We start from the raw sequence: 21,174 nt of genomic DNA on the forward strand, positions 1-21,174 counted from the left end.
AAACCTAATAAAAAAAACTGAAATTATTATTGCGATGATAAAGAATTATTATTAGAATTATTATTATTGTTTACTATAATAAAAAAAGACAAGATTATTTTCTTATAATTTCTTATAATGAAACTCATAATAAAACACGATATTAGAAATAAGAATAAAAATTAACTAAGGAGCGTATAAATGGTTAAGTTTAAAGATATTTTACTAAATTCGAGTAATAAGTAATAAACGTTGTTAAGTGAAATAGAATTTTAATGAACAAAATGACTAGAGAGTCATTCTAAATTCAAATGTTAGAAACTAAACAGGAATATTATGAAAACTACAGATATAATATAATTAAAGCAATTGATCAACAATCTTTGAAGCAATTGGCTGAAATTAAAGTGAAACAAAATCGAACGATAAATCTGAGCTTCGAATGATTAATCGTTTAACAATTTTTAATGTAACAAATGTCACACGTAACAGCCATTTACAACATCGAATAAAAATAATATAACCAAAAAAAAAAGGAATCTAAAAATGGAAATTTCAAATTAACAAGTAAACAAAATTCTCGAGGAAGAAAAGAAAAAAAAATATAAATTAAAAAACTAACCCAACAGGTTTCTCCAAAATGTCAAAAATTTCATTAAAATTCAAGGATTCGAGCTTTCGATCGTTTACACGTCGAAAAAAGTAAATATAAAATGCAGATTAAATAAAAAAAATAAATAAATATTACGTATCCACGTGAATACTACTACTATTACTACTACTATTACTACTACTACTATTACTACTACTATTACTACTACTACTACTACTACTACTATTACTACTACTATTACTACTACTACTACTACTACTACTACAATAATAATAATAATAATAATAATAATAATAATAATAATAATAATAATAATATTTTGTAATATTAAAGAAAAATAATAGAGGAGATAAAAAACATGAGACCCATAGATTTTTGCTGTTCAGCAGAAGACTTCGATCCTCTGATGAAATACGATCAACGTAACCCACCTTACACGTCATCGTTGACCGCAATAGATTCATTGCAAGAATCTCCAGCAATAAAATTACGCACTCAATACATCAATCATTTGGATACAAAGAAACTAATAACAAAGAGTAAAGATACACAATACGTTGGAATAAATTCTGAAGATTTTTCTATTTCTTCTATCAATGGACCAATCCAATGGTACATAGAAGACGAATTAGAATTAGCCAAAGATATTTTATGGGAAGATAGATTACGAAAAAACGAAGAAGAGACGAGAGAGAATATTCGTATTGGAAAAGCAAATGGTACGAAATGTTACGAATGATTATTTTTATTCAGAGATATAATTCTTTTTATATATATATATATATATTAGTGAAAGCTGAGTTGAAACAATTGAAGGATGTTGCTGGACCTCGATGGTATCAAGATTTTTCTATAGATCAGGTAATATAGAATTAGATATGTAACGAAAAATCATTGATTAGAAAATAAATTAGAAATTATCGTAATATTATTTAAGATGAAAAATCTTATGATGTTGGAGGATGTGATAATGACTGATTATAAACAAATGGATACTGGTCGTACGCAAAAAACACTCATGGCCATGGGAATTGTATCCACATTTTTTAAAATTCATCCAAAAACAATTAGAAGAATGCAACGATCGTGCGATTTCAAGGCTATTGATTTTCTCAGAGAAATTTATAGATTACTTACCGGAAATTATTTCGAACAAGAAGGCTATAGTCCGTTCAGCAATTTATTCAATAATTTATATATTTTTTCTTTTTTTGAGAAACAATTCAATTTTCTTTTTTTTTTTTTTCACAGAGAAAACTTATGATTGCAACGAAAGAATCATTTTATCAGCCATTGCTTTTTTGACATTACCCGAAATCATTATCGAGTTAGATAAAAGATTACCTGCCATTGTTATTCCCAAATTTCCACCAAAACGTAATGATTTCATTTCTTTATCTTTTTTTCATTTTCTTTTTTATTTTATTAATTACATCTAATTTTTCTAGCTAAACCAATGATGATTATGCCAAGAAAAAAAGCAAGCTCACCGTACAAGGAAGAACTCTTTACGCGTCCTGATTGGGTAACATATATGACTCGTTTACAACAGTGGCGAAATTATTGTAAATCGTTACCAATACGAAAAGTTATCCTACCGGATGAAAATTGTCCGATATTTACTTATAAAGAAAATTTACAAAATGTTCATATAAATAATGTTATCGTTAAAAACGATTTATCGATAGCTTTAAATGATTCCAAAGATAATATAAAAAAACATAAAAGTATAAATATATCAATGCAATCATACATTCGTTCGAAGTTAATTACGTCTTGTTATATTTTATTGAATTTTTTTAGGTTCATCAAAACGTGATGAAAGATTAACAAAAGCTAACAATAATTTGACATTTAAAGAAAATAATAACAAAAAAAAACCTAACAATGACATTTCCAAATTACCCGATGATAGTCAAATTTTTGATTTCACGCTTTCCGGATTGAGCGAAAATCAAAATGGTCCAGTGAAATACAAGATTTGCGGTACAACAACGTTAGAGCAAATATGTGATGAACGTTTTTTTTTTTTAATAAAAACTTTCAGGATTATTTTCTTTTCGTTTTTAATTTTATTTTCTTTTTTTAACCAATTATAAAGGAACACTTAATCCACCTAAAGATAATAAAAAATCATGGCTGGGAGAAAAGGATGCGCATTTTGTTATCAGTGGAGTCTCGGATGATCCACCGGAGTGTCCCGTTTCTTACGAAATGACAGGAATTGCCAATGTTACACCAACGAACAGCGATGAAAGATTTTTCAGTGTGTTGAAACTTGGTGATGGACCTAATAAAATATATCCCAGTGGTAGAAAAAATCTATCGAAAAATTGGCAAGAATGGTTGCAAAATGCGGACGAGGAATTTATAAAAGTTGAAAAGGAAGCAAATAAAATATTAAAAAGCGTCGAGGCTACCATGAGACTCGTATTTCCAGGACCGATTTGTGACAATTGTTGTTCATGTAGACAAACCAGAAAAACTGATATTATGCAAAAGGAAACTAAAACACCTTTCATGGTCATCGATGCTTTAACCGAAGATGAACGAAAACAAAAGTAATTGAAACGAAATTTTTGTTTATTTTCTAATTCTTATTATAAGATTAGAAAAAAAAGATATTATATCTAATTATATTTAATTAATCATTGAATACAAGTGTTACGTCCTAGAGGACGAATTTAAGTAAGTAGTATAAGTATTGCCTGTTTATGGTCACTCTGCATTCACCGAGTTTAACCGGGACCAGGCTGGTTCTTTTTCTCGTTTAAACAGTGATAAAATATAGCAAAATGCGTACGATAAAGGGGGTAGATTGAGGAAGGTTTGATTTAAGGGAGAAGTATTGGTAACCGCAGCTCTAACTTAACAATGTTTTTAATGAAAATAAAAGTTGTTTATGACTTACAGTATGTTGTACAGTTGTTCTCGAGATTGCGCAGGAGGCTTGGGGCTGCTTCTTTCCAATGGAAGGTTGAATAACACAATGATTCGAAAGGCGAATTATTCATCGTAGACTATCAATAGGATTGGATAATGTTCAAATAATGAATAGCTGAAACGCTAGTAGTGAATATGAAGTTTACTGGATAATTATAAGTAGCAACTGAACTATAAATGACTGGTAAAAATATAAATGACCGGAAAACTATAAGTGACTGGTAGCAAATAAGAGTGAAACTATAAGTGAACAACTATAAGTGAGGAGTGAAAATATGAGTGAACGCGGGGACGATGTCCTCTGGCTTTTATATCCCCCAAAAAGTCCTTCGTGGAAAGGGTAGCTCTAGTACCCCCACTCTTTGTCTTTAGCTGGCCCAAGCTTCCTATGCATCTCCGTTTGAGAAGATTCTTACGTCCTTGTGGACTACTAATAGATGCTTATAATATTCTCTTATATATTTTAGATTAACATTTATGAATTTCTACCTTTCTAATATTTATCATATATCCTTAGTCAATTACACTTTGCCTTTTCTTACTCGATTACATTTCGTCGATTTTTAATCAGTAACATTTTATTATCCTTCGAACGATTACGTTCTGTTATCCTTTGATCAATTATACACTAATACAATTCTACGTTGAGATAACTTATTCATTATTCTAGGATATATTTAAGTTTACATATTTAGTCATCCATTTGGTCGTACGCGTAGTTTCGCGAGCTTCATTGTCTTGAGGCGGAAATTGTTAGGAACTATCTTTGATTCTGGAATGTTCTAAAAGTAAATTTCTGTTAGGCCTACGTGACTTTTGCCGGCTTTCGGTTACAAGGGTTAAGAGCGAAATAGGAGGTCCGGGCCTTATTGTTTATGACTTATTCTATTTTTTCAGTTGCATATCAGTAGGAATGTTCCTCGAGATTTTGGTTTCTGTTTTATCGCTAATTCCATATGGGTAAGCATTGGCGGAGGTTCTGATTTCTACGTGAATGGTGAAAATCTCTATTAAGGATTTTATATTAGAAATGTGTTCCTATGCCTATGTTTTGGTAGAGTTTTATTGGGGTTGCCAAGGTCCTTACGTGAGAGAATAGGAGAACATTTGTGGACTATTGAAAGTTACAAGTTTATGAATTTATTTCTTCTTTCTTATGTTCTTCTATTCTCCCGATTCTATACCGAAAGGCGAGGTAAAGGATGTGGTCCATATGGTGTTTAGGAGATAGTGTCTGAGGGATAATTTATAGCTTCCGTATGTGTCTCGCGAGAAACAACTCTTCCAATAGTGCATTCCAAAGTAAAGAATGAATATCGAGCAATGCAAATAATGATTATTCTCTTATGCGTACTACTTATAATTGTTTCTATTGTTATTCATGCGGACTACTGGAATGATGTCTCGCGCAACTGGATTTATATAACTAAGAAAAATTTGGGTAGGCGAATCGTGGCGGAACGTCACACAAGATAAAATAATTTTAATTAAATAATTTCAAAAATAATTTGTGATCCAACGTATATCTTTAAATTAATATTTAAATGATTATTCTAATAATTAAGAATTATTTTAACCAGCATTTTAATTATTTTTAAAATTACTTCAAATATTTATTTAATAACATATAAACATCTACCCAAAAAGGATTGAATTTATTATTAAAGCAATTTATGAATTATTAATGACAGATATATCGTTGGATCTATGGCGTTACATTCGCCAGCTCCATCACCTCATCAATCAACGGTGAATTTAATTGAGATGATTGCTTCAGAGGACAAAATAACTACGAACGTTGTTATAAATGGTGTCACTACAGATAAAGGCGAGAAAAAATATTACATAACCGGTATGAATAATGAAACAATTCATATTCCTTCGAGAAGAGTGGAAACACCACCACCATTGCCAAGGAAAAATATTCCACCGTGTTCTTGTGCCATACAACAAATGTTCAATCAAGGTGTGACACCAAGATTGAGTACCGATAACATACCATGGACAAAGGACGAAGGTTTATGTTTTGGAAAGAAGTATAGACCAGATACAGTGGCAGCTTATTCTTGTAAAGCGTATCCTGGAGATAAATCGTGCAGATTGAATCCTTTCTTAAAGGAAATTGTTAAATTACAAATGAAAAAGAAAGATAAGACAAATATTCAAGATAATTATAATACTAAGAGGAAAAAAAAAGGATGTATAGCATAGCTAATTTTCAACCTTGCGGGGATGAACATGGTATGAGTGTTTGTGGTGGTCCATGGGGCACACGTAATATTTTATCTCCTAAAGAATTGGAAGAATTGGAAAGACAACGAAAAGAAATCTTGAAGGTAGATTTTTCTTCTTGTGAAAATAATCATAACTTATAGATAGATCATACATAGATCATAGATCATTTTTTGATGTAATTAAATGTGCAAGGTAATCGATGATAATTCTTTTTCTAGGGCCCACCCTGTGGAATAAGACCTGGACGTGCTGTTTGCGAAGGACCGTTTGGTGAAAGAATACCACAGCCAAAAGAAACCAAAGATGAGGATGAAGAGGATGAGGAAGAAGAAGAAGAAGAAGAAGAAGAAAAAGAAGATGTAATAAAACAGCAAACTGTTCCAATGAAAAAAGAAAAAATCTTTAAACGTGATAAACTTTGTCATGCTAGTCCAGAAACGATAGCAACAAAGAAAAAGATTGTTAAAGAAAAAGTTACCAAATTTATACCAGATCCGGATTATCATGGTTACGATGATTCATGGAATATTTTTCGTACTGCACCGTCAGTTAAAGAAACTATTACGGAATATGAACAAACTTTGAAACTTTCGAAACCTAAACCACGATTGGATTCATCTCAACCGATTCGTGAAGTTTTGAAGAAGAGAAAGAAGAGAAAGAGTAGTAGTGATAGTAAAGAATCCGAAAGTTTCAAATCTTTATCGATAATTCCTAAAGAAATTTCATCAAAAACTATTGACGATGAACAACAAATTACACATACAAAAGTACGTTCGGATAAAATTAAGAAAGAAAAGAAGAGTACGAAAAAGATGAAGGATATTAAAAAGAAACAAACGTTTTCTGCTAAGTTGAAGAAAAATTTGCGAAGAAAGAGAACGGCAAGTACTTCGTCAAAAGGAAGTAGAAGAGGAGGAAGAAGAAGAAAAAGAAGTAGAACAAATTCTTTTTCGAGGAAAGGAATTTTAAGAACGAAAGATAAAATTAAAAGTATTAATAATATCGACCAAAGTGTACAAAATACAAAAGAAATTGTAAAAAAGAAAGAGAAGAACAAAAGGTTGTCGAAAATATCTAAAGTATTTACCACAAACGATGGTAATTCAAAATGGCATAAAAAGGAAATTAATAACAATAAAAAGAAATTGAAAACTGAACTAGGATCTCATCCTACTACGAACGAATTCAAAACGTCCTTGAAAAATAATTCAATGAACAGACCTCACGATGAAAAGTCAAAGAAAAAAGAAAACGAACAAGATGAGAAAAATTTGAATACAAATACGATTAAAAAAATTCAGAACAATACATTTTCGTTTAATTTGAAAAATGAAAATAAAAAAAAGAGTTCAGCAAAATTTACAAAAGCCTCGAAAGTTGGCGAAGTAAAAAAATACCATAAAAAAAAGTCAGTAAAAGATGACAAAGTTATCCTTAAACCGGAAGATATCAAGCAAGAAATGAAAAAATTGAAGACCATGATGATGTCACCTGACACATATCCTCATAATGTAGAACCAGTTATCCTTCCTTCAGAACCATCATCTTCTTGTAAACACGAATACAGTGAATCTTTGGAAAAACAATCGAAAGATTCAGCTTCTGAAGAAATTGTTAGTTCAGTAAAGATATCAAAAAAAGGTCCTTGTGGTTGGAGGACCGAATCAGAACAAGAATTGCCTGTTAAAAAGACTTTAGCTTATTTGGTAGATCCAGATCCACCTATTGAGATGATTCCTGTCAAAAAAAATGGAAAAGCTTGTGTTTGTCGAGAAAATAGAAATAAGAAAAAGATTTTAATGTATCAGATTGGTGGATCAATTGGAAAAAAAAATTGAATTGAAGAAACTCGATAAAATTGCTACGAAAAAGAAAGAAAATAAGGAAGAACGTGACGATATTAAAGTAATAGATGGTGTTATTTATTATACACCACCACCAAGTCGAAGAAGAAGCGACGAATATGTTCCCGAATACGATCTTTATGAGTCACCTTATGAAAAATGTGTTGATCAACGCAAGGATAGTTTTATTAATCTCCTAGAAAAATACACGACACCTCGAGACGTTATGTCAAAGATACGAGATAATGTCAAACCTTGCGAATGCAGTGGTTATCTGGATACTTATGGTATAATAGGTGAACATGCAGAAATAGAAGAATCCAAAAGATTACTGAAGGAAAGAGAAAAATTGATGGAATCTAAATTACCAAAGGAACGATGGGCTTTAGCTTTGAAGGATAAGGGTCTGATGGATTATTACGCTGGTTGTAAACATAAAGTACCATGTTGGACGAAATGTGCTAAATTCAATAAATATATCTGTCCTTTGAAACCACGAAGATTAATCGTGAAGAAGCCTGTTTGCGAGTGTAAATACGAGAGAAAGATAATTGAACGTAAGGAAGAAAGGATAAAATGGAAGGAACGTGAAAAAAAATTAAAAAGTTTTAAAAAGAACGTTTACACGAACGTACAAAATATTTCAAGACCTATGAAAGCTGATACGAAATTGATTATATCTGACGTTAAAAGAATTCCTCGAGATGATGAGTACATTGACGATGTACAATATTGTATATCAGGTGTAGCAGAAAATTATTCTATGGGTCCACCAACAACAGTTATCGAAGGTTTAAATATGGGAACACCTTTGCATACACCAGAACCGAGTAAAGAAAAGATACCGTGTGTTTGTTTGCATAGTCATTGGTCACCGACAAATATACCACCTGGACCATTACCTAAAAAAGAACATGCCTTGATAGAACAAGAAAAACGTAGAAAAGAATACTTGGAAAAGGCAGCACGAATAATTTATGGGCCACACGATGAAGGAAATAACTCTGAGGATTGGTATCGCAGTTGTAAAGCAAAATGTGAACCTGTTAAAATGCATACTGGCAAACGAAAAACAAATAATAAAGTGATGGAAGAGAAAAATGAAAATAATCAATTGATCAATTCGGTAAAACCTGATACACAAAAATCTTTAGATGAACAGAAAACTTTAACTCATAATAAAAATGGGATCGATAAAAATGTAGAAGTACGAACAAATAATAATACAAATTTAAATCAAGATAAAACTATGATAACAGAGAAAAAGATGCACAAAGAGACGAAGAAAAATGAAAAAGTTGTATCGATAAAAAGAAATTCAACAGAACAAGAAGATCGTCATGATAAAGATATTAATGTTGCAGATGTTAATTTGGAGAATTTGATAAAAGTACGAATAATTATTAATACGATTAATATAATCAAATATTCGATGTTAGATTAAATACGTTAACAACAACATTTCATTTTATTTTTTTTTTGTTTACAGAAAGAATTGAAAAAAATGGCCACGGAGGGATTTCTTTTTGCAAAGCTACCAAAATGTCATAGAATGCAACAAATTCAAAATTGGATTATGTATAGGAAAGGATTCGTTTTCAACGACGAAGAGACAGGTTATTTACGTTTAACATTATCATTTTGCACATTTCATTAAAATTAATTTATAAATCTCATATCGAACAAACAATACTCATTTTGTAGATAAATTATTGAGATTATCGTACGTATTTTGGGGAATGGCTGATGTGGCCAAATCACCACAAATTGTAATACCCTCCTTGGATATGTCCAAAAAAGAAATTCATGAATTAACTTTCGATCGTGCTGAAGAAATGAAGAACAAAGTACGTAACGAAGAATAATTAAACGAAACATTTTTACGATTTAATTAAATTTCTTTTTTTGTTTTTATCTTTGACAGATCGCTATGAAAAACGCCATATACTACAGTCAAATGAGAAAAATACGTGTGTTATATAGCAGGTATATGTGGAATACCATGGAATTTAGAAGATATCCATCTTTGTCATTCAAAAAAGCTTTCTTTACTTATATGCCTACAAAGGAAGCCGATGGTCATGTTTTTAAACCTTGGATGACTAATGAAGTTCGTGAAAAAAATTAGGGTTTTTTTCGATCGCATTAAATTTCGTCAGTAATCCATACTCTTTACAAAATATTCCCGTTTAATCAAAGTTATCGTATATATTACATTCAAATCGTCACTCAATTTTTTGGATAACTCAATATTTAATGATAATTATGAACAAAAAGAAATCTGAGAAGAAGAAATAAAAATAACACCTTATATAATTATCTTTCCAAATGATTATACAATACAAAAATTATTGTTGCAATTGTTTGATATGGGAAAATAATAAAAATTAATAATTAACATAATAAAATTCAATAAATACACAATCATGTTGAATAGAAACTTACAATAGCTTATTTAGATACATACTACGTACTATACTATTATTTCTTTGTGTTAAAGTAAATCGTTTTTTCATTGAACGATTCGAGTCCTTTTTAAAAGTAATACACGTACAATGAATTTAAAAGTCTCTCAGTATAAAACTGTTACTATTATCTTTAGAAAAAGAGTTACACACTTTTTCTATTCTCTTATTTTATTTGTATGTCTCATTTAAAACCCATTTAGGGTTTACGTTCATTGATTTTTAATATCTTTAATAAATATATACAGCTAATCACTTATATTGTCAATTTGAAACTATTAATTTTTGCTCGTAAAGCAATTATTTCAAAATTCTTATACATACAGAAACAAAATTAATATTAAAATTATCGAATTTTCAAATTGATATGAAATTTTTCTACATAAGAATTACGAAATCTTACATTTACAAATAAGCATCAGTTATATCAAATTTACATTGATAACAAATACGAATATTCGTGTGATTTGCTATATACAATGGTGGATTACAAAAAGTTGTCAGCCTCAATGAGAAAAACTTTATTAGTTCTTATATTTGTCAATCCACCAACGCATATTCATTATTACGAAATATTATTCTTTTTTCTTTCTATCTTTCTCTTGAATTATTGATTAATATAATTAATACAATTCATTATAATATACCTATATATATATGTATATATATTCCTATGCTTTTTTAAATTTAATTAACAATATTGCCATAGTAAGAAAGATACTGATCCAAATAAAAGTGGCAATGAAACCATAGTAGACAGAAGGCCTTGATATGTCCCAACCTCTGGCTAACATAAACCTCAATGATTCTGTACTTTTCGTTAATGGCAAAATGAAACTAATTTCTCTAAGAACAGGATGCATTCCTTCGACTGGCCAAATTATTCCACATAACATAACTATAGGTAAAAAGGATCCCATCGCAACATAAGTAGCACTTCTTTCGTCTGAACAAATTATGGCTATAGCAAATCCTATAAATAAAAAAACGAAAAAAAACATAAATCAAATAAGATCGAGAAAACAATCAATGTAAATTAACATATAAAAATATAATATTTTAAAGATATATATATAAATGTACCGAAACACATTCCGCATAATCCTGTGAATACAGTTAACAATGAAACCCAAACAATATTACCCTCGCAAGTAACTTGGAACACAGAGAAACTGAATACCACTACCATTACAGTTTGTCCAACCATTACAACGAATTGGGTTAATACTAAGCCGAATAATATTTCAGTACCAGTAATACCTGTGGGGGAAGAAAAATTATAATTATTCATGTTTAAATGTATAAATCATAAATTTATAATATCACAAAATTGAATCATGATGTTTACCGCACACTAAACTTCTTTCCAATAAACCTTCGTTTCTTTCTAATAAATAAGCTCCTGACGTTAAAGCAACCGATAAGAAAAAGATGATGCTAAGAAAAAAAATGTATGTTTTATATAAAAATTGTAATTATTTTGTAAACATTAATAATCATTTAATTGGACGACTTACGTTAAGATAATTCCTGGTGCTGCGAAATCAGTATAATTTGGTTTCAAAGGTCCATAGATCGGTTTTTTAAACTAAATCAATTTACAAGATCGAAAATGAGAGAATATAATTTTGATAGGGAAAATAATTAATTGAATTAAATGATATACTTGCATTTATAACTTACGTTTAATGGTATGCTAGCTAATTTTTCGCTGTAGTTACAAGCAACGGTAACTTCATGAGCAAAATCCATATAAGAATAGAAGATGTTTCTTTGCAAGAGCTGACCAATTTGTTGATCTAAAATTAAAATGAGATATTAAAAGTAAATAAAATAGTATAATATATTATAAGTAAAACAAAAAATGAAAAAAAGTGGGAATTACTACTAATGTAAATGCAAAATACGTTAATAAATTCAAATTACTCGACATATCCATAATGATGTTCAGATCAGAATATATGAGATCCCAATCGTCAGCATCCTTGCCATTTTCTATCCTTGACATTATAGCATCGGAATAATTAGCTGCAAATGATATGACACCCCATGCCCAGCCTTTTTTAACAGCATACTCAGCTTCTTGTTGAGTGTCATATGGTAAAAATATCATAGATGTATTTTTTAGGTGATTTAAAAATCGACAACTCAATAATGTTGTATTACAACCAATTGATGGTATACATTCCTCTGTAGTGCTGTTAAGTTCATTGTTAACAATAGCAAATGTTAAACCAACGGGATCTTTTCCAATAGAAAGGCAAAATAAGACGATCTGTATTACTGGTAAACCGAAGATGAACGCCATTATGCTAAATAAATTGACTATTATTACGATAATTGATTACAATGATATTGCTTTTATATATGTATAAAAAAAAAATTAATGTCAAATATTTATTAATATTTACCCAAAATTTCTCCACATCCATAAAAAGTTTTTCCATATTAATGCTTTCATATGTTGTAAATTTATAACATTGAATTTTGAAACATCTTGTTCTTTCGATGGTAATTCCGGTAACTAAATGTAAAAAAAATGAATTTTCAATGAAAATAAAGTTACATTAATCTTTAAACTCATTTACCAATATAACGTGACTCTCTTAAAATCCCTCTTACATTTGCTTCATCCGTAACGACTATGCTTCTTCTACGACTAGATATACTAACGTTGTCACCAAATTCGCCACTCATCTCGTCATCAGCGTCCTACGAATAAAAAGACATAAAGAAATAAATAATTTTATTATAATTAAAGGTAAAAAAAGAAAATGAAAAAAAAAATACAAATGAACTTACCGGTTCCGGTGGTACACCGGTAACACTACTGAGAATACTACTTCTTCTTCTGAGACCCATATTTTGACGTTTGCTAAGTTTTAAAAATACATCTTCCAAAGTATCCAATCTATGCATTTCCATCAATTTGGTAGGTGATTCTTCAGCAAGAAATTTACCTCCCCTCATAAGACCAATTATACTCGCTTGTCTGGTCTCCTCGATATAATGTGTCGTTATGATTATTGTTTTTTTACCATCCTCCGTTAACTGGACTAAATGATCCCAAATATTTTGACGTAATACTGGATCAACTCCTACGGTTGGTTCGTCCAAAATTAAAAGTTCTGGATCGCCCAATAACGTTGCAGCGAATGATACCCTTCTCTGTTGTCCACCCGAAAGATTTTTAATGAAACGATTTTCCGATGGCAATTGCAAGAACTAAAATAACAATCGATAAAATAATAATCGAAATCTCTTAAAAAAAAAAAAAAAAAAAAAAAAAACATTAAAATAACGATTTATTCATGAAAATAGTATTACCTTTAAAAGGAATTCCAATTTAACATTAATTTGTTCGGTCGTCATACCTGCGATCCAACCAAAATATATAAAAGTTTCTTTTATTGAAAATTCACTATAAAGTGCTATTTCTTGTGGCATGTATCCTAATCGTGGACCTGGTACACCTGATTCTTTTGATCCTGGTTTACCACCTAGTACCCAAATTTCTCCGGAATTCAGACGTCTTCGACCCACGATACAGGATAATAAAGTTGTTTTTCCACAACCACTCGCACCAAGTAGACCATAACTAAAAATAAGAAAAAAAAATAGGAAAAAATTTTATTCGCCTTGCCGAATATTTTTAGAATATATCATCTTTATTTATTTTTCATTAATTATTCATTATTCTGATATCTTAAAAAAGAAATATCTTACGTGAAAATAAATGGACAACATTTGAAAATATTCCCATTGAGAATAATTGGGCTTAATTATTTATACTAATCTTATATAAAAATTAACATAATAAACAAATATCTTGCAAAATCTTATATCATCGCATATATTTCGTATCGTTTAATATTTTTGACACGATTAAACAAATTTTATTTTTTTTATGTTTATGTTTACTTTCTATTTATGTTTATCTCTTAACACTTCTTATCAAAGTGATCTAAATCTATTTGTATTTTCTTTTCTCCGAAATATATAATACATTAAAATATTATCACAACGAAGTTGTGTTTGAAATCTTACGTAATAAAATTTACCGTATTTAACGGTATTGATATTTCAAATATCACCTATTTAAGTAAATATCATTTAAATAATTTATTTTTACTTCTTTATTTTAATATATTATATATTTTATCTTTTTTTCTTGTTTAACACTAAACGTACCATGACCGGTTAAATAACCGATTATAAACTTTTTATTAGAAAATTCGCATAAAATGTTATCACTTTTTCTAATTTTACTTCATGACTTTTTCTTTTAAATATATTCAATTAATTTTTACGTTAAATTTAATTAATAATTTGTACGTTGCAGTACAAATAGGTATATATTAAGTCTCGGTACGTTTAGTGTTAAATAAATTTGAATTATATATATATATATGTATATAAGATATATATTAACTCACATCGTGCCTTTAGGTACCGTCATATTTAATCCATCTAGGACGATATTAAAATTCTTTTTCGGTCCATATTTCTTACACGCCCTTCTAACGCATACCGCTTGCCTTCTTCTTGCATCCAAGGTCGATGTTTGCGTTTGAAATTGTGCTCGCCTTGTTTTCAACTCCAAAGAAGCTGTTGGTACTGTTGCATTTGACAGATTCATGATCTAAGAAGTATACAAAAAATCGAATCGAAATGAATATGCATATGTTATTACGAATAAACACGTATGGCTATGTCATGTTATGTTAAAGTCGCTTTATCAAGAAAAAACACAAGAAAAAATCAACTGTCTTATTAATACATTTGCGATTGACACTGTGATCGCAACTTGATATCATGTATAATCATTTGAAATATAAAACATTATATTATTAAATGAAACAATAATATTACAATTGAACAAATTTAATAAAACAAAAACAAAATTTTATTAATAAATAAACTAATTAATAATTGTAATATATTTTTATTGAAAGGTATTACTTCATCAATATTCGTGTGGATATTTTGAAATGACGTAAAATAAAAGGGATCAAGTATAAATTTACAATGTCATCATATTCGAATATTAATATTAACTGTAAATAATCAATAATTGATGAGTCTTGATAAAAATTGAGGTCAAGGGACATAAAAAAAAAAAACTCTGACCAAATTCTCAATAAAAGTTATTTGCATATTCTCATTACCTCGCGAGGAGAGCATTATTTATTACTTATATATTAAAAAGTATATATATATATATATATATATATATATATATATATATATATATATATATATATATATATATATATAAAATTCGATATATATTACACAAGAAAAAAGTAATACGGGAAAATATATATATGTTCGATCATCAAAAGTGTAACATGTATTTCGTGACGTAATGTTACGAAGCCGTATGTGTTAAGTTACACCGTAAGCTATACACGTAACATGTACAATGTGTAAGTACGAGCGAGATAGTAGAAATGAAAGATCACGTTGAGGCGGGAAAAAATCGACGATTCAAAGTTTCACCATTAGAAATGAAAGTATAACTATTTATGGCAATAATGTAGTAAATTAGAACAAAGAAAAAATCTTTATCGTATCATAGTTTCAAAACTTTTTATTGTAATCGATTTTCTTTAATCTTTTTTTTTTCTTCTATTTTCGTCAGCATATAACTTTTATATTTTGTTCATTCACAAATACACTGTCTCGTTGCTTTCTTTCGAAAAGATATATTTTTTAAAAGAAAGAATAAAAAAAACAAAAATTTTATTCAAGTTGTCGAATATTCGCATTATTTATTTCTTATTAATTATTCATTGATCTGATATCTTAAAATAGAAAGATCTTACGTGAAAATAAATGCACAAAATTTGAATATATTTACCATTGAAAATAGTTTTGCTTAATTATTCATACTAATTTTATATAAAAATTAACATAATAAACAAATATTTTACGAAATCTTAAATAATAATGGTTAAAAAGCTCCATAATTTGTTTTACACATATTGTTTGATACATTATTTTTCCTATTTTTTTGTGTTTGTGAATAAATGATAGTTAGAACGATGAATCGATGAAGTTGTTTTTTTGTGTGATTAGAACGAAACAGGTAATAATAATTATCGAGTAAAAATTCTTCAATACATGTGTAGGAAGACATGTGTTCTATGCCACGTGGATTTACGTCGCAGCATCCATTCCTTGATTAAAAGAAAGAATTAGATACGTCGGATTGTTATAGTATATTTATCTAATAAAAATAAAAAATTCTTAGGTTTCGGGCAAGGTGTATTATTCCGTTTTTAGTTTTAATAGTCACCAAACGTATATCGCGTAATTCATTAGTGATGTAACCTCAAACATTGTAGGTCGTACTCTCACTTCTTTTGATTATTTTTCTTGACGGTCCAGCAGTAAACCTTTCTCCTTTAACTTGTTTTAAAATCGATCTGTTTGATTTCAAAACGATTTCTCAATTTTTGTGCATAAATAATTTCCAAATGTATAGAAGATGACTCAAGGATGGGAGAAAGATTAAGAGTGCGAGTGTATGGTATGCATGAAACAATTGATGAACGTTGAAAGATTTGTAAGTATATATAGCGATATGAGTATGAGTGCGAGTACATGTAGCAATATGAATACGAGTTTGTGTTAAGGAAAGAAAAGCGAGCGTGTATAACGATATCGTCTGATGTTATTGTTTGGTAAGCTAACCGAAATCTCTCGAATATTCTCGAACCGGAAATCGGAAATAAGTCCTTCACTTAATCGATTGGAAATAGTCAAGAGATTTCGAAAAAGATTGACGAAAGTGATTAGGACCATTGGTGGGGTGAATATGTATATAAGCACGATGAAAAAGGCAACCTTGCCCTTTTGATTTGGTGCGACTAGTTGTGAGTGAACGAGTGTAATACAAGTGTAAGATTCCTAACTATTGTTACTTACTTTTTTCTTTTCGATTTCTATCTGTGTGTGTGTGTTTATTCTTATATATTAACCGTTTTAGTCCGGGGGTTTTTAAAAATCTTTGTCGGAATGTGCCATGAATAGCGCATTCGTCATTTTCCTGCGAGTTATGCCGATCGACACGGTCGCGTTGCTAAAACACATATATTTCTGTATAAAGCGTGTTGCGAATCGACGATCGCGAACAAAATTAGCGAAACGTTTTACCACACCACTCGAAAAGCGCGATCGCGTCGCATGGCACTAAAACAATTAAACCTTAATATTTAAGTATTTGTTCTATTATAATAAATACTTCTTCTTTAAATTCAATAAATCTTACAATATTGCCTTTTTCTTTCTTTGATTACATCCGCCGTGTGAATTGTTAACCTTTTTAAAATCTTACGTTTTACGGCAGAAGTGTAAACAGTAAAATCTTATTTACAAATGTTCCACGATAATTCTGATCTAACAGAGTTTCGAATACGTGTGCGTTAACCGGACTTTGTCTTATTACTCATATGTATGTACACGTTGTATTTAATGTTTTTTAAAAAGAAAAGATAATATATTTCACAATGTACCGAATTATTTTCTCTTTTGCATTACCGTCATCGATGTTTATTATTTATACACGTTGACGAATAATAATACGTATTTCTTTATCCATAAAGAATAACTCAATTAAAAATTTACTAATACTCTTTGCCAAACCATTTTATTTACAAAAAAAAAAAAAAGTAGTAAAGATCGAATGAATGAAATTTCTTTCTTTCATCGTTAATCAATTTTTGTGTGCATTACTTGAAGTGACAAACAAAAAATTGATTAAAGAAAAGTCTCTTCATCTACACCGAGAGCTCTTAACATTGAAGTGTTAAGAAACGTTAAGAGATGACGATAAAAAAAGAAAAAAAGAAAAACTATAATAAGTTTAGTTCGATGATTCTTGTCGTGAATTAAGAACGAAACAATCGTTTACAGATTCTATATGAACTAACACACTCGTTAATGTAACTGGAATGAAAAGGAAAGCCGATTTTATATCTGTGAAACATAAATTCACATGCGCTTACGCATTATGCATCTAGTTAGGTACATTACAAATTTTATATTTTTTAACGTATCAACGAAAAAATACCTCGGACAATGGATGATAAACGTAAGGGTAAACCAAAGAAAAAAATATATATTAAATGACAAAAACTAATGACGCTGATAAACTACTAAATTATATTGCAATTTTTTTCTCGATTTTTCAACCTGTACGCGATTATTATGATAATGATTATAAGAATAATTACAAAAACAATATTTTTATTTTCAAGGAATAAACCAATTTGTTTGTTTCTCAGAATGATCGTCTCTTCTTCCTCACCTCCCTACCTTAAAAGAAAGAGAGAGAGAGAGAGAGAGAGAAAGAAAGAAGTAGGAAATGACAAAGATTACGAGAGATATCATTTATTTTTGTTTTCTTTCTTTTTTCCTTCTTTGCACGCGTGTGCACCTGTATTTACAAGTTTCCGTGTGATAGTGCATGACTACACGTAGCAAAAAAAAATTAACGTTAAAAAATCAGTTAACGTACGATAATACATATAAGGAGATGCAAAGTTAATAACAATGACAATGATAAACATGTGAGAATGAAAAAGAAATATGGAAGAAGAAAAATTTTCCAAAGGTGCAGAGAAAAGAAGAAAAAAGAAACCGGGAATACGATTGATTATTGCAATATATGTAAACGATTTTGCAGTTTCCCCGTGTGTCATTCTGTTAACACTATTTGCAATTCCTTTTTTCTTTGTTTTTTATTTAAATAATATAAGCAAACTTTTTATGCTGAGTCAATCTTTCATTTAAGTGAAGATGATGCGTAGAAAAAGGCGTGTTGTAAGTCCATGTTTGCTTGACATTTAAATACGCATTGATAGAAAAAAAAAAAAAAAACGAAAGAAAGAGAGAGAAAGAAAGACAAATCTTCAAGGAATTCAATTCGATCATTTTAATCATTTACAATATTTATGAACAAATATAATTGAATTGATCTAACAAAATATGTGTTCACTAACCTGAGTAAGCACGTTAAATTGTTTTGAACTTTTGAGACACCAGATAGTCTGAAAGAGACGTTAAGTGAACTGACGGGATAATAATCCCTCTTCCTTTTCTTTTATTTTTTGATTCGTCGATCCTTTATCGAAGCACGATTTCAAATGTTCCATTGTACGAAAATTCCATAATAAATGTTTCTAAATCAAAATAAAAAAAATGTAGAATAAAAGGTTAATGATTTCTATGTGAAAAATCACGAACACTTATCAGAGCACAAACGAGTTAATAGTAATGGTAATAACACCAGCTATGAGATAATAATAATTATAATGATTATGATGATGATGTTGATAACAGAATGAGGAAGAGTAAAGAAATACAACAAAGGATTCTCACTGCACACTCTCATGAATTCAATGCCGAACTGAAGAGAATTTTCTAACAGCGGAGGGTTTTTGTGCTTGCCGAATCGAGAAAATAATATAAAAACAACGAAGATACACCGTCTTTCTATTTCTTTCTTGCTTGCTTTGAACTTGACCCTTTTATTCTTTTTCTTTTTATTATTTTATTATTATTATTATTATTTTGTTTTTTTTTCTTTCCCCACGCGTTCCAATCGTATGATCAAATAAGAATTTATTTCTGGTCAAGTATTTTTATGTTTGATAATTTTGTTATACAACAAGGAAAGTTACCACAACGAAAGTAGCCAAACGAGAAGGAGTAAAGAGTAAGAGTGAAAAGTATGAGAAACAAGGAAAGGGATAGAAAGAAAGAGAGAGGGAAAGAAAGAAAGAAAGAGAAAGACGATACGATACGATCCGTTCGCTATACCGGAGAGAACTGGCCCGATCACTCGCACGACCAGAGTACCAAAGACTTGTGCAAGATACCAAAGTCGTCTAACAAAACTTACCGTGGCTACAGCTACCTGATGTGTCTGGCGATCCAACTTCTTTCTGGTGGGAGCGTTAAACCTAAGAATGGAAGACTCATTTGACATTCGATTTAAAACTTTTTTAACCACCGTTTCAACTTCAAATTTTTTGTTTTTTTTTCTTTTGAATCGTTGATTGCTTGTAAAATTATCTTACATTTACCATTGACACTTTATAAATAATACTCTAATAATAATCGTTAATAAATTTATCAACAGCATGAAGTATAAAATAAATTTATAAAAAATTAAATTGAACTTTATCGATATACATATTTATATATGTATAATATTTTTGATTATATTTTAGATACAATCGATCTTCGAATACGGACACGTATTATTTTGCTTTTACGTTTATGTTACTATTAACAAAAACAGTTAATAACACGTTTACTCGATATATTTTCAATCAGGATATCACGAAGACAGGATACGCAATACGACGACAAAGTATATTTTCATCGATAGAAAATATTTATTATGCGAAATGTTTCGATTAAAACAACATAATAATTCTTATGTTTTATTTTAATATGATAACATTAATATAGCACGTAATCGATAATCCGAAATTAATACATAATTATATTCATTTTATATGTGTAGTTTAAATGGTGGCTAAACTTGTTCAAGAAATTCGAATAGAAATCGGAACGGCAATTTAGTAAGAATCGTGTTCTTGCAAAATGACTTTTTCTTTTCGTTTCTTCTTTCAAGATTCCTTCCTTTCATAATAATAATAATAATAATAATAATAATAATAATAATAATAATAATAATAATAATAATAATAATATTAATATTAATAATAATAATTGACGCATAACGCAATTTCTCAGTTTTTATTAAAGAGAATAAGAGGAGAAGAAAAGAACTAAAGTATAATAGACAAAAATAAGACGCGTGTTATTTGACGTTAAACTTAGAATAAAATTAACAATAAAATGTGACTCGTGGATATGTCACATTCAGTCATCACGTGGTATAATAACGATAGAGTCGTCATTAAAATCATAAGCAATCATTTGACGAAGGTATCCAGTCGCTAAATAAAAATACAGATGACACTTTGTACTCAAGTCAAGGATAAATTTTATCCTTCGATTTTAATTTTAATAAACGTCATAAACAGTAGACCGATTAACTGATTAGTTTTCT

At 29.4% G+C, this 21,174-nt stretch overlaps 2 protein-coding genes across 9 annotated transcripts; one reads left to right on the top strand and one right to left on the bottom strand.

Annotated features, from left to right (window-relative positions):
- The first annotated feature begins 950 nt into the window (after positions 1-950).
- LOC107066483 (uncharacterized) lies at positions 951-9,762 on the top strand. The gene is given in 14 exon segments (XM_089177605.1): positions 951-1,311; positions 1,383-1,453; positions 1,530-1,758; positions 1,844-1,969; positions 2,041-2,319; positions 2,396-2,578; positions 2,694-3,153; positions 5,227-5,716; positions 5,719-5,871; positions 5,989-7,607; positions 7,609-9,007; positions 9,107-9,233; positions 9,322-9,464; positions 9,542-9,762. Coding segments are annotated over 14 exon segments (5,844 nt in total). The 3' UTR covers positions 9,746-9,762.
- Positions 9,763-9,912: 150 nt separating this feature from the next.
- On the bottom strand, positions 9,913-20,013 carry LOC107066502 (ABC transporter G family member 20). 8 transcript variants are annotated; one of them, XM_089177669.1, is made up of 13 exons: positions 19,470-19,959; positions 19,091-19,270; positions 14,519-14,724; positions 13,410-13,680; positions 12,885-13,307; positions 12,705-12,794; positions 12,494-12,606; positions 12,009-12,394; positions 11,766-11,881; positions 11,600-11,670; positions 11,431-11,519; positions 11,166-11,342; positions 9,913-11,055 (listed from the first exon to the last, which is right to left on the bottom strand). In XM_089177669.1, the coding sequence occupies exons 3-13, from the start codon at positions 14,719-14,721 to the stop codon at positions 10,754-10,756; spliced, it is 2,241 nt and encodes a 746-aa protein (XP_089033795.1). In that variant the 5' UTR covers positions 14,722-14,724; positions 19,091-19,270; positions 19,470-19,959; the 3' UTR covers positions 9,913-10,753. The 8 variants fall into 8 exon arrangements, with proteins under 8 accessions (XP_089033795.1, XP_015176645.2, XP_089033801.1 ...); XM_015321159.2 differs by lacking the exons at positions 19,091-19,270; positions 19,470-19,959 and adding an exon at positions 19,993-20,013; XM_089177675.1 differs by lacking the exon at positions 19,091-19,270 and having other exon boundaries at positions 19,911-19,981.
- Between the last annotated feature and the right edge of the window lie 1,161 nt (positions 20,014-21,174).

This window comes from Polistes dominula, unplaced genomic scaffold, assembly GCF_049000335.1.
Source record: "Polistes dominula isolate Pdom_NZ unplaced genomic scaffold, Pdom_raw_medaka contig_24, whole genome shotgun sequence".
NCBI classification, from domain to species: Eukaryota; Metazoa; Arthropoda; class Insecta; order Hymenoptera; family Vespidae; genus Polistes; species Polistes dominula.